This window comes from Papio anubis, chromosome 10 (assembly GCF_008728515.1).
Source record: "Papio anubis isolate 15944 chromosome 10, Panubis1.0, whole genome shotgun sequence".
In the NCBI taxonomy this organism is placed as follows: domain Eukaryota; kingdom Metazoa; phylum Chordata; class Mammalia; order Primates; family Cercopithecidae; genus Papio; species Papio anubis.
In genome coordinates, this window is record NC_044985.1 from 105221432 (window position 1) to 105235008 (window position 13577).

The following is a 13577-nucleotide window of genomic DNA, read 5'->3' on the forward strand; positions in this document are numbered from 1 at the left end:
AAAAAGTAGCCAAAGTGGAATTCACATGAAGTTTTTTATTACATCATGCTCAGTTTCTACCTCAGTTAATTTTCCTCTTGTCTTGGGATCCATTTTTGCTTCTATTTAGTTAATAACTAGTCTCTCTTTGTCACAGGCCACCATCAAAGTGAAGAATGGCATTTGACAAGTGCTATCCATGGCTTTTATGCTTAGAACACCAAAATGATAATTAAGGAAAATCACTACCTTCTCCCCAGTTATATATCAGATGGTTGTATCTTAGTGAAAACAGAGTATACTCTGCTTTTAGCAAAAAGTAGAATATGGAGATGAATTCTTACAAAACGTAGTGTGTTAGATGAACATTGTAGTTATGTTACAGTTCTTTTCCACTAGAGCTTACCAAAAACAAACAAGCAACATGACAAATCAGTAAAACAATAAGCTATTCGGCAACAGAATAGTCAAGCAGTGTTTAGGGAAGAGTGCAATGGCACATAAACCCGCTCACAATGGCATACAGCACTGTCATCAAACTGAAACATACCCACCTGCTAAACTGTTTGATGAGATAGGATGGAGCAACTTGGACTCATCACTGAGTATGCCAGGATGATACAGATGTTAGGAGCAAATAGCTGGAGTCCAGCAGCTTGTGTTTAAATCACAAACTCTAATCCTTATTAGCAGCGTAGCCTTGGACTTGCTGTATGCCTTACTGTTCTCACCTATAAAATGGGGATAAGAGTACTTTTAACATAGGCTGTTGTGAGAATTTAGAGTTTAGTACCATGTCTGGTATTCGGTGAGTGTTCAAATACGTTAAAAAGAATGAAATCTTGTAAGTGTGGGCACTAACTCCAATTCTTATGAAGCCTTAGATCAAGGTTTTAAGGTCTAGTTCAGCTGATAGATGTCAAGGGGCTAGGGTGATGTGTTCTTGTACATTTTAGTTGTATTTTTATTTTCAAAGGAAAAAGAATGTTTTACATCTCTTGCCTGGTATTAGGGTTTATTTTATGCTCCCCACCCACCTCCTTCCTCCTAGGGAGACTGAGTGGCTAAGGGAATTTAAACCATGAAAGGCAGGCACTTTCATGTATAAACAAAAGATTGTGCCTAGAGAAAGTATAGAGATCTGCAATGCAGAAAGGCAAATGCAATTTCTAAAGCATCTGGATAAATGAGGATGTGAATGCAAATGTTAGAGCAAGTCTGAATGTTGTTCGTGCTTCTCGGCATCTCGGGGAAATGACCATTTGACGCTTGTGGGAGATCAAACTCAACGCTTGTAGATGTATTCACTTCTCCAAAACACTTTCCCTTTCTCTAGGTGCATGATTTTCATTTGTACTTGTAGAGACTCTCCAGCCACCCAACACTTTCAGTTCCTCTTCCTATGCTTACAAGAAAACAGATTTCCCACCTCCCAGGAGGTTATGTTTGGTTTGCGTGATTGGGTTCTGGCCAATGAGATAAAAGGAGTCAAAATAGAAGCCCTTTCTAAGCCTGGTCATAAAGGTTTCAAGACAATTGTCCACATTCTCTTCCCCTTATGTGATGCCCTTGGTCACGTAATGAACATGGCAGCATCGCAGTTGGGAAGGAGCTTGGATCCATGAGTCACTGCATGGAAAACAGTTGCCAGGAAAATTCTCTGGATCTTCATCACACTGTGAAGTAGGTTAGAAATAAATTTCGTCTGCGAAACCACTAAGAATATGGGGTCATTTATTAGAAGCTTGCATTCATTAGCACACATAATATGAAATGTGACGTTATACTACACTAAAATCAATTTCAAAATTACTACTACGTTTACATGTGGCTAGACATTGAGTGTGGAAAAATAGACATTGGAGACTTTGTAAGGTAGGAGGGTGAGAAGGGGCGGAGGGATAAGAAATTACTTAATAGGTACAATGTACATTCTTTCGGTGATGGTTAAACTAAAAGCTCAAACTTCACCACTATGCAATATATCTATGTAACAAAACTGCACTGTACTCCTTACATTTTTACATTTAGGCAGGGCGCGGTGGCTCATGCCTGTAATGCCAGCACTTTGGGAAGATGTGGCGGGTGGATCACCTGAGGTCAGGAGCTTGAGAACAGCCTGGCCAACATGGTGAGACCCTGTCTCTACTAAAAATAAAAAAAATTAGCAGGGCGTGGTGATGTGCACCTGTAGTTCCAGCTACTCGGGAGGCTGAGGCAGGAGAATCACCTGGACCCGGGAGGTGGAGGTTGCAGTGAACTGAGATCATGCCAGTGCACTCCAGCCTGGGCAACAGAATGAGACTCCATCTCTAATAATAATAATAATAATAATAATAATAATAGTATATTTAAAAAATTACATGCGGCAATTTTGATACCACCCTACCAGCTCATTTTAGAACATGTAGGGAAAAATACTTTGTGGGTTGACATTCTGTCTTGCTAAACAAGTGAGGGAGAAAATGCCAAACCTGATCCCTTTCAAATCACAAATATGCCACCAACTACCATACATATTAATATAGTTGATTCTAGAGAGCAGCTTAAGTAAGGCATAAACACAAAGTAACCAGACATGACCCAGGTTCTGAAATTCTTTTTAAGATCCATGTTTTACAATGCTGCTGGTAACACTGAAGGCACACTCCTGCCCTTTGAAGCCAGATGCTCTTAGGGGCTTTAGCTGAGATACTAAAATAAAACTTAAACCTGATGTTCAATCAATAGGGACTTTGCCAATTGATAATTTAATGAAATAGCATCACGAGGAGAGCATTAATCCTTAAAACTGTGGTCCTTAATATTTTTATATCCCATAGCAATTTAGAATTTGATGAAATTTTGAAAACCTCCCCATCAAAACACATATACAAATGTAAAAACTGGCAATTGCTCAGTTTCCGGGATGCTGCTGGACCTGCTGGAGCACCAATGTACCCTCAAGGATCCATGGATCCTAGGTTGAAAGCACCTGGCAAAGATGGGTAGCTGGTTGTTTGAATCAGTGACAAGGATGTAAGAGAGGAAACTAGGGATATTGAAGAAGAAAGTTTATATCATCAAAAAAGCTACCGAGAATCACCACCATTTGTTGAGTTCTGGCTGGATGTCAGACACTGTGCTAAATGTTTCAATATATTTAATCTTTTTAAAGCTCTTGCATTGTAATTATCATACAAGCAAGGAAATGGGCAGAGAGAAGTTAAGAGACTTGCCCTAGACTGTATAATTAGTAAGTGGTGAAGCCTGAATGCCAACCAAAGTCTATAGTCTTAATTACAATGGTCTAAGTCAGATTTTCAAATGCATTGTTCTCAAGGGTGAAGAATCTTTAGAAGATAGTAATTTTTAACCTCTAAGTATGCTCAATTGGAATTTAAGATTTTTTTGTTTTAATTAAATGACAACAAATAATTAATTCATTTAGGCACACCGTATATATAGCAAAAGTTATTGAAAAGAGACAACCAGATTGCAGGGTTGTATACGGCAACTACTTTATTATTTTCAAATGCAAACTCTCTGCATTTAGTTTGCTATTTTACAATTTTACAAACTAGGTATAAAAGACCATAAATAAATGACATAAGTTATGTGTACCTAAAGTTCATGAAGGGAAGAAAAATACCTTGACAAATTAAAACAAAATAGAAAATCTATGTCTAACTCAAGAAATCACTCAAATTTTGGAACGTGTGAACCGAACAATGTTCTGTTAATTTCTTTTTCAGTATGAACTAAATTATAATATGCCTTATACATTCTAATTTTAACCACAGTCCTTGCATATTCCAACATACTTAGAGTGATACAAAAAATAAATGCACTCTTCAGTGTGTATCAATGCTTGATGTTGTTTGGAGAATGTTAAATAAGTGAAAATATTGCTTCTAGAACTTTCCTTTACGGGTCAGAATTTAAGTGTCTTCAGACAAATATTGAGGCTATACGGGTGTACGGATTAATACACATATCCTTCACAGATTGAATACAAGAGGTCTCAGAACGCACACACCAGCAGTGTAGTGAGCACAACCTTTCTTTAAAATAAGAACGTTTTTCAACACACCAGAACATTTCACTCGTAAGATTGCTAAAAAATAACTTGGGGCCTGCATACACAAGGTGAAGCTACTTGATTTGGTGCAGTGGGGTAGTTTCCCGCTGCTCTAGAGATCGGCACATGAGTTAGCATTAGAGCTCACTCAGCCAGGGCTTGCTCACGGCTAGACCCAGACCCTGAAGTTGGCCTCCTACCTTTACCTCTGGAAAAGATGATCTGTTCAGAGATTCAACCTCATTTCTTTATACATATGTTTCAGGCATCAATGCATAGGCACATCCCTTAAAAAACATATTAAGGTCCCCACAAAGGGGTGAATTAACTTTGTCACTCTGGCATAGAATACAATGCCACACACCCTGTCAGAATGTAATAAATATTTATTGATGATTTTCTCTACTTATTCAACAATAAATGGTTCAGAATCTATTTTTTTCCCTCATTTTTCCCTGATTTGATGTTATAGCTTATATAAATGGCCACAGTTTCTGCAACCATAGCTTAGGATAAGCAAGGCAGCCACTCAGATTATGAAAAATGGCAGTAAGTTGGCTGGAGTTTGGTATACATTATCTTATATCAATACTGAATCTTCACACTCCGGAGCTCTGATCCTAGAAGGCTGATCCTCTTGTGAGGGCAATAGGAGTTAGCTGCATATTAATTACTGTAGAACTTTCCTGGTAATTAGGGAATCTGAAATTGCCTGAGGCCATTTCATCCCAACGACCTTAACCTCAGGAGTCACTGGCATGCATTTTTCTGTGATACTGGGAGACAAAGTATTAATCCAGGACACACCATCTCAAAGCTGACACACATATCTACGTTCATCTCCAAAAGTATATGAATTGCATATATTTGTTCGCATTCAACAAGTCCATTTATGCAGGAAAACAAAGGCTACTTGTACTCCATTTGGGGTTACCAGACACATTCCATCTCCTCTCTCTCCGTCAAGGAACTGATGATTCAGATGAGTTCAATCAGAATGTGTAATTTTGACGATGGGTTGTCACCTGAATGGATTTATATTTTCAATTACTTCACCATTAAGGTGAAAATGCCTCTGTCCAAAGCTGTAGAATTCTTATTAAGGTTAGTGTGACGGCTACAAAATACACGTATAGATCCAGGATGCTGAACATCTCTGGGTTGTCTTTCCAAGGGGACGGTCTCCAGGTCCACTGCATCATGTGGTTCTTCATCTTGAAACTGGTGGAAAACTAGAACTCTCCAGGTGTAGCATTCCACAACATTCATGGGTAGTCCTAAGCATGAGGCTACACACATCCACACATCCACACACAGACACGCACGCATACACACACACTCACACCTATGTACACACATCAAAAGAGATAGTCAGCTCATATTTAGTCTAAGAAAAAAAATATATTTATATCACTGCAATGGCACACCCTGGGTAAAATGTTACTTCCGCAATGCATATCATAGGCAGCTCATGGAACTGGCTTTGTTTTGTGTGGTTGCACCTGACCTGGTGTCCATAGTAAGACCTGTAGCATTTGGTCACTTGCTGCCACACCAATGCAGCAGTGACATACAGGAATGAAATATGGAAATACATATAAATAAAACCGCAAAGAGTCCGGGGGCAAGGGCTCTGCAGAGCTGGTGCTGTGAGACAGTGCATTCCTCAGTGCAACTGGAGAACAGATGCTGAATCTTAAGTGTTTGCTGTTTCTTTCACTGGGAAAGGGGATTTGAAAGTCACACATTTATTCTTTTTCAGGTATAGGTGTTGTTTCGTCAGTGTCTTTGCCCCAGAACTGGCGTAACTGAAGCAGAAGAAACACATTTAGACGGAACTGAGAAGGGTGTGTTCTGTGTTCTTCCATGGGCTTTGTGATCAACAGGAAGGGCTGTGAGGCCAAGATAGCAGAATCTACTCCCTGTAGATAAAAGAGCAAGACTTTAGACAAAACGTCAACCAATACTGTGAGCCAATTGTCAACCACTATTGTAAGAAAGAATATATAGGTTCACAGAAGTTGGTATTCTTCAGTAAAAGCAGTTCAGTGGGGAGATCACGAACTATACTTTCCTTTTCTGAAAAATAGCAATTAGAAAAACAAAAAGAATGTTTACTAACAGCTTAATTACAACTCTGAGATAGGCACTATTCTTACCTCCAGTATAGGGATGAGGAAATTGAGCATAAGGAGGCTAAGTACCCTGCCTAATGCCATGCCCTCTGGAGTGGCAAGGCTGGGATTACCCACAAAGTTCTAGTCTTTATTTATGCTTTAACCACTGTGTTGAACAGCCTGTCTATGAAATGAAAATCCTGACTTGTTTCAGTTCACAATCTACCCATAGTCAACAATAATGATTGAAAAATGCAAACTAAGAAGTGAAAAAAAGTGGTTATTTTTCTTAACAAGAGAGTGACTCCTGATAAATTGAAGTATCTAGCGCAGCGAAAGAGCCGTACTCTCTACATGTAAACAGGCGGGAGAGAGGGAACACGGGACACAGGGAGAGACTTGCTCTGTCAATGACACAGGTCTTCTAGGCTCAAGCCTCCTTCCACATACCAAGAACTAATCCGCCTCAGGCTGGAATTCTAGACATCAGCCTGGAATCGAACAAGGTTGGCACACAGCAATGGAATCATCGTGGCTCCTCATTGTCCATATATTTGTCAAATAATCTACTCAAACCAAAGGAAGTTCCCTTCTTTCATTTGTAACAACCAACTGTCCAGATTACTTATTGAACTATATCTCCCACCACAGTGACCATGTTTAGCAGCTGGTGGCCCCAGTCAAAGGGCAGTAATTTAGACCAAAATGCACTTTTACAGATTATTTTGCCTATTTTATCAAATCACTTGTTTGTTTTGCATATGTGTACATTTATCGTGTAGAGAATAACATATTTTTTTTGTGGTAAATGACCATATTTAAAATTGTAGAAAACACTTTAGTCTATTTAAAGAGAGAGAAATAGTTTTCTGGCCAGGTGTTGTAGCTCATACCTGTAATTCCAGCACCATAAGCCCAAGGAGGAGGACCGCTTGAGTCCAAGAGTTTGAGACCAGCCTGGGAAAAAGAGCAAGATCTCATCTTTACCAAAAAAAAAAAAAAAAAAAAAGAGCCAGACATGGTTGTGCACACCTGTGGTCCCAGCTACTCAGGAGGCTGAGGTGGAGGATTACTTTATTTGAAGACACAGGCTATGGAAAGATTAAGCCCACTGCACCCAGTATAATTCTCGAGTGAGACCCTGTCTCAAGGAAGGAAGGAAGGAAGGAAGGAAGGGAGGGAGGGAGGGAGGGGAAACGGGGCGAAGGAAGGAAGGAGGTAGGGAGGAGGAGGGAAGGAAGGAAGGAAGGAAGGAAGAAGGAAGGAAGGAAGGAAGGAAGGAAAGAAAGTTTGCTCATAAGTTATCCAGAAACAAATTTTATTTAAGCAGTTTAAAATTATAAATGTGGGTTAGGGTATTACTACCCACACCTTGAAGAAGCCATTTGTTAGCCACTAAGGCTGTTCATTTTGACAATTATGTAAAAATGACAGAAAAGTCATCAAATCTACTTTCTAACTATTTCCTCTCTGGAAATCAATCAAGTTCATCAAATGTAGTTTTTGAAACCTGAATGTGCAGGAATTTCATCAGGTAGGCAGGTATTTGAAGTATGAAGAGAACATGAATATGATCTTAAAACTCTAGAGTGTATTCCACATCCTATGGACACACAAGGTTGGTGATGGTTTCTTTTGCTACTAGAAATTCTTAGAGGAGAAAGAATGGTCTCATAAACATGTGTTGCCTTTCAGTCTGCCAATTCCTTCTCCACTTAACATCTGGATATCAATAGATATTACTTAAACACATTTGTAATATTAAGTGGACAATTTGGGGACTTGTGTGTATGCAAAAATGATTGGACATTTGAAGTGAGACGTACGGGAATGTGAAGACTTGTATCTACTTAATGCCAGGATAAGAGTTGAGTGAAATGAGCCTTCTCCTCACCATTGAATTCAGGCAACTCCTTTAACATGGGAAATTTCTTAAACAGAGACCAGACAAAGCATGTGGTCTATGTAGGGTCATGAGTTAAAGATAATTCATTGTGACTAAATAAACAAAGGCTTGTTCCTTTGAGTCAGTCGTGACGACATCCAAATGTCTTTACCATCCAGTTCTTTTCATTGCAACAGAATTTTACTTGTGTGTATCACTGTCTTTCCCATTACAAAACAATAATTTTATAAATGTCAAGGCTAAATAATGCCTGTTTATCCTGCCAGCATAACTTGAAAGGTCTACCACCATTGTATAAATATGTATTTACCTCCAAACTCTCATAAATCCATTTAAGTGAAGAAGCTTCACTGCATGACCCCCCCTACCACTGAACTTCATTTCACCCCACTCTGGCATGTTGTGATAAAACAATTGGGGTCACAAGTGAAAGACAGATGAATAATACTTGGACAATGTTGGAGGAAGAAGTGCACCTTTCTTCTGTGGAACTCACTGCGTTTCACTTAAGAATATTTCATACACACTTGCAACACCACCATGCATTAGGAAAGCTGTTATTATTAAGGTATCATTATCTCTCTAATTTCCAGGTGGAGGAACAGAGTTATAAAGAAAAGTGGAGCGAATTTCCCAGTGTCAACATTTCAGTTGGCTTCAGAATCCATAGCTGTCCGGATGCCAGAGTCTGGCTCTGCGCCCTGGGAAACAATGCATCATTCCTATTGTTCTCACATTTCTCTTCTAAAACTTCATGGAGGCAGTGGAGAGAGTTAACACTTTTACTGTTGCTGGATATTATTTAAGGCACTTGGAAAGTCCTTTTCTGGCCTTTGCATTGGCCTTGACTCTAATATATGCATATGTTGAAATTTTTAAGATTCAGAAGGCGACCTTTGAATAAAATAAGATTTCATACTTCACCTCTCTTTTGATCCTTCCCTGATTACTTCATTTACAGAAATACCTGCTGAGCAGGAACAAAACAACACCAGCATAGTATATAATGTTAATTTGTTAGGCTATTTCAGAATGGACTTGTTCTCTTTTGAAATGGTCTGCTTTTAATATGTTCAGTGTTTAGAAAACACCTTGTCTTAAGTTGTTGACTTTAAGAAAAAAAAAAAAAACTTTTAATTATTCCATGTATGCAAGGTAACATTCTATTGTAGTTAAAATATAATGCCAGCTGGGCGCAGTGGCTGATGCTCTGGGAGGCCCAGGCAGGTGGACTGTCTGAGGTCAAGAGTTCGAGACCAGCTGGGTCAATGTGGTGAAACCCTGTTTCTACCAAAAATACAAAAATTAGCCAGGCGTGGGTGGTGGGTGCCTGTAATCCCAGCTACTCAGGAGGCTGAGGCAGAATTGTTTGAACCCAGGAGGCCAACGCTGCAGTGAGCCAAGACTGCACCACCGCACTCCAGCCTGGGCAACAGAGTGAGACTCTGTCTTAAATAATAATAGTAATAATTATTATTATTTTTTACCAACCAAGCAAAAAAAAAAAAGTCCTATATTTTTCAGCTTTTAACATGAATATCCAGAACTCCTAGACTTTTGCAAAAGTGGTGATAAAACAAAAATTGTTGGAGTAGTTTTAAAAACAAATTTCACATTCCTTCTGAACAGAAAAGCTTTTACAACTCATGTTGCAAAAAAGGTTTTTACTAAACTGTCATGATTTGACAGCATCAAATTTAACATTCCTCGCTCTATGAGAAATAGCTTTCAGGATACAACCAAGGGGAAAAAAAGGTCGTTAAAATCAGCAACTCTTGTTTAAAAGTGATAAAAATGAAATAACTCAAAAAAAAAAAAAAAAAAAAGAAAAGTTAAAATGTGTCCAGTCCAAAGTTATGTCCTCTGCTTCTAGGAATGAACAAACTCAATGCCGGGATGTAAAAATAGAAGCATTGAAAGCTAATAGGTTCATGATGTGCAGTGCATTTTTCAGTAGGTCAACTTTCTGATCATGAGGAAGCCAAGGCGAGTTCCAAGTCTTACCACTGGCATTTTGGTAAATCCTCTTTGGCCCTGTTTGGGGACAGAGTTTCCTGGAGCAGGACAGAAAATGAGGCTAATGGAAAAGTCTCCCCAGTACTTCTCCATTGAGGTAAACTCTCCAAAGGAGAGAGAAAGACTCCTGTGCTTGCTGCCTGGTGCCCAGAAGATACTCAATAAATATGTGTGCCACGAATGAATGGCACCAAAGGACAGGAGGAGCCCATTGTGATGGAAAGCACACAGCCAACAGCCAGCGAGTGTCTAGGACCATCCCTCAGAGCCTGACCTCATCTGGTTCATATGTCACTTCTCCCCGGAAGAATAGCAGGGAAACCATACTGTGTTTGGTCTCCTCTTTCACTGTCATAAAAGGACTGAAATCCCAAAAAACATCGACACAACCTGAGAGACGTGAGAGAGTATTTTTCTGTTTTCAGTATTTCGAATGAGATCAAGTTTAAAACACGAAAGAAGTTTTCACTGGAGAAAAATTCATTCTCGGTTTTTGGACTTACCTTGCAGATCTGGGGTCCCTCCTTTAAAGGAGCGAAGTGTGAACGTTCTCTATTCCAGATTGTCACAGCCCACTATCCATAAGATAGTTAGGACAAGTTTGTAGAGTCCTAAAATAAGACTTTATATGGCACAGCCTCAGGCCCAAAGAAACAGACCTCATTTGTCCAGTTAAGGATTATGGGGCTTGGTTTTTTGTATATATATATTTTTTAAATCCACTTTCCCTTTCTTTCCAGCCCCCTGCGTCATAGGAATTCACCAGGTGGCTTGAGCACTGAAGAGGCAACACGAATGAGCCACGTCGCTTTCTCCTAGGATATTCTTTTCCCCCATGGTATGAACCAAGCCCTAAAAGCCACAGCTGAGTCCTTAAAAAATGTTCCTGGGCATGGTCTCCATTCCAGTGAAAGAGAGATGACTGTAATTTATGCCACAAACAAAATACAATGGTTGTAATTCCACATGGAGAGAGAATCAGGGATGTCTCAGAAGCTCAGTGTCCGGCAGCAGATACAGCATCAAAACTCAGAGGCAGTGTTCTATTTCTATAGGTACATGTATTTTACAGACTGGTGATGAACAGAAAAGTACTTCTGAGAAACGATTTGTTCCAGGTCTAATTCAGATGACCGGCAGTCATTTCTGTAAGCCCCACAGGTTCAGCAATCTGTACACCAAGCAACGCTGCAGACATTTTTTAAAATTTCTTTAATTTCAGAGGGCGAAGACGAAGTAAAAAAAGTGCAGTTCTTCAATTAAAGTGCATGGATGAGGTAAACTAATTTCAAGAGTTTTGAGTTTATTCAGTACTGGCTCAGACAGGAACCATTCTGCCGTGCATCTGCTGCATTTGGGTTCGCATTGCCTGGACACTGCTCAAAATCTTATTCTGGTGCGTGATGGCTGTGATACCAATTCTTGCCAGGTCCCTGTACATAGGGCGACAAAAGAGGGACAGAAAAAGTCATGGGGGCTGACAGTCTCTTTTCTAGGGCTTCATGCAGACACACATTTGAATCAGCCACAATTAATACAGCACGACAAGGCAGGTGTATTAAAAAGTTTCATTAAGCAATTTAATGCAACAATGTAGCTACTTTATAGAGGCTGTGTAAAATTACACTCAATCAAAACGAGAGGCATTCCAGTTTGTTTTTGCTTTTTTTTAAATGAGTAGGATGATTATGCAGCTCAAAGCAAAAAAAAAGAAAATACTATTAAATCTAGATTTACCCTTTCGTGTTACATCGTTGAGTACTTACTCCTGGTTCACGTGCACCACAGCCTCTAGTGTGGTATAACCAGCAGCTGTGAAGTTATCCTTATACCGGTCCATTTTAATGGCCTGGAGCCAGTCGCCCACTGATACCACAGCAGAGAATTCAGGGGAGCTTGGATCCAACAAGGCAGTGTTAGGTCTAGAAACAGAACAAGAAAATATAAGCAGAATGGAGCTACCAGAGAGACAAGAAGACTGAAATCTGATTGCCTCAAATTAGGCAAGAAGAACCAAAAAGCTAAGAGAAGGTTTTAAATGGAACAACTGTTGTTAAATGTAACCATGCGATATTTTGCTCTTAATTTCACAAAGCTGCTAAAGCATATATCAATCATCCTATTTGTTCTTAATTCTATTTCCTGCGCTTGTTTTATGTGGCCCTCTGAGGGCATTCATGCTCATAGCAGGTCTTTTAACACCCAAGCCTGGGGTGAAGACTGGGAGAGCCCTCATGGCTGAAACCTGTTCAGTCTTTGCAGAAAGAGTCCAATCCCTGCCAGCACTGAATATTACAGACTTTCGTTCAGCAACTATGGAAACCCTAGTGAAGTATGAGTAAGGAAAACTGCGAGCTTGCAAGCTGCCAGACTGGATGGAAGCAGAGAAAACAGCAAGAATTGAAGTCCAGCATGCTTCCAGCCAGGTCTGCAGGCAGACTTGGGGCATTCAAACAAACTTGGGACAGCAGGGAGTTAATCCCCTCTTTAATCAACCCATGCCTGACCAGCACGAGTGCCAAGGCTGGCAGAAGAATGGCCACTTTGATCACTGTTTGGATTGCGGAATGTGCTTCTCGTATTCCCTTGCTGGGGTTCCTGAATAATGATTTCAACAAATTCAAAGCACTTCTTATTAACTTATTTATTAGTTTACTCATTTCTTAGGCCAGGTGTTTTCTATTAGGTCACTGTCACAAGCAATTACAGGTAGGAATTCTACCTTTCCTAATGATATTGACACATAAAAAATCATTTACTAATAAAAACTATTAAGAGAATTATAGTTAGCCATCCTCATCATCCAATTGCTTAATAATCAGAGTAGGGCTTCATGGGGGCATTTTATACTACCTTTATTATAATAACCTGTAGAAAAATACTGCTACTTGTTAAGTCATAGTTTTTGAACTTGTTTTCCCTAAAAATTACAGAATGTGTTTGATCTTAACACTTTGACCTGATTTTCAATGTGACACTATATTTAAGTACAAACATTTAAATCAGAATTATATCATTACTACTAAATTTTCAACCAAAAACCCTTTCCTTGTAAAAACAAAATTAAGTCAATATAATGCTTTAATTTTCTACATAGCAGAATTAATCCAATTCAATTTTTTACATTTTAATTTTCATCTAAATCGACTTGATTTGTATTTTTTATATAAATATTTTAACAAAGACGTGTTTTATCAATCAGTTTCATGTCCAAATAATACCTTGCCATTGTAACCTTTCTTTTGTGTCCATTATTTCAATATGAATTTGATTTTCTAAGTACAATTCTGTAAATGTTTATAGCAAAAAGAATCAAAATGTAATTATTCTTTCAATTTTGAGTCAATAACAAATGTTACCACATAGAATTTTGGACATTTAATTGAGTGTCACTATAAAGCAATAATATTTGTCATTAGACAAAAGCCAATAGTTTGCATTTACTTCTGACTTTAAGTCAAAAGCGTTAATGAGGAAGATGTAGGCTCTGAGCAGTGAC

At 39.0% G+C, this 13577-nt stretch overlaps 1 protein-coding gene and 1 long non-coding RNA gene across 3 annotated transcripts in view; both read right to left on the bottom strand.

Annotated features, from left to right (window-relative positions):
• Positions 1 to 2020, bottom strand: part of LOC108581424 — a 32174-nt gene extending 30154 nt beyond the window's left edge. The window contains exon 1 of the long non-coding RNA XR_001893621.3: positions 534 to 2020. This is a non-coding gene — a long non-coding RNA (uncharacterized LOC108581424). The remainder of the gene's footprint in view (positions 1 to 533) is intronic.
• Positions 2021 to 3454: 1434 nt separating this feature from the next.
• The window catches only part of EPHA4 (EPH receptor A4), a 155048-nt gene continuing 144925 nt past the window's right edge, over positions 3455 to 13577 (bottom strand). Inside the window, exons 16-18 of one of the 2 annotated variants that reach the window (XM_003907996.3) lie at positions 11845 to 12000; positions 10582 to 11511; positions 3455 to 5961 (exon numbers count right to left, since the gene is read on the bottom strand). In XM_003907996.3, coding sequence (XP_003908045.1) covers positions 11397 to 11511; positions 11845 to 12000 — 271 coding nt within the window. In that variant the 3' untranslated portion in view covers positions 3455 to 5961; positions 10582 to 11396. Of the gene's footprint in view, positions 5962 to 10581; positions 11512 to 11815; positions 12001 to 13577 lie in introns of both variants that reach the window. The other variant, XM_009183166.3, reaches the window with a different exon arrangement.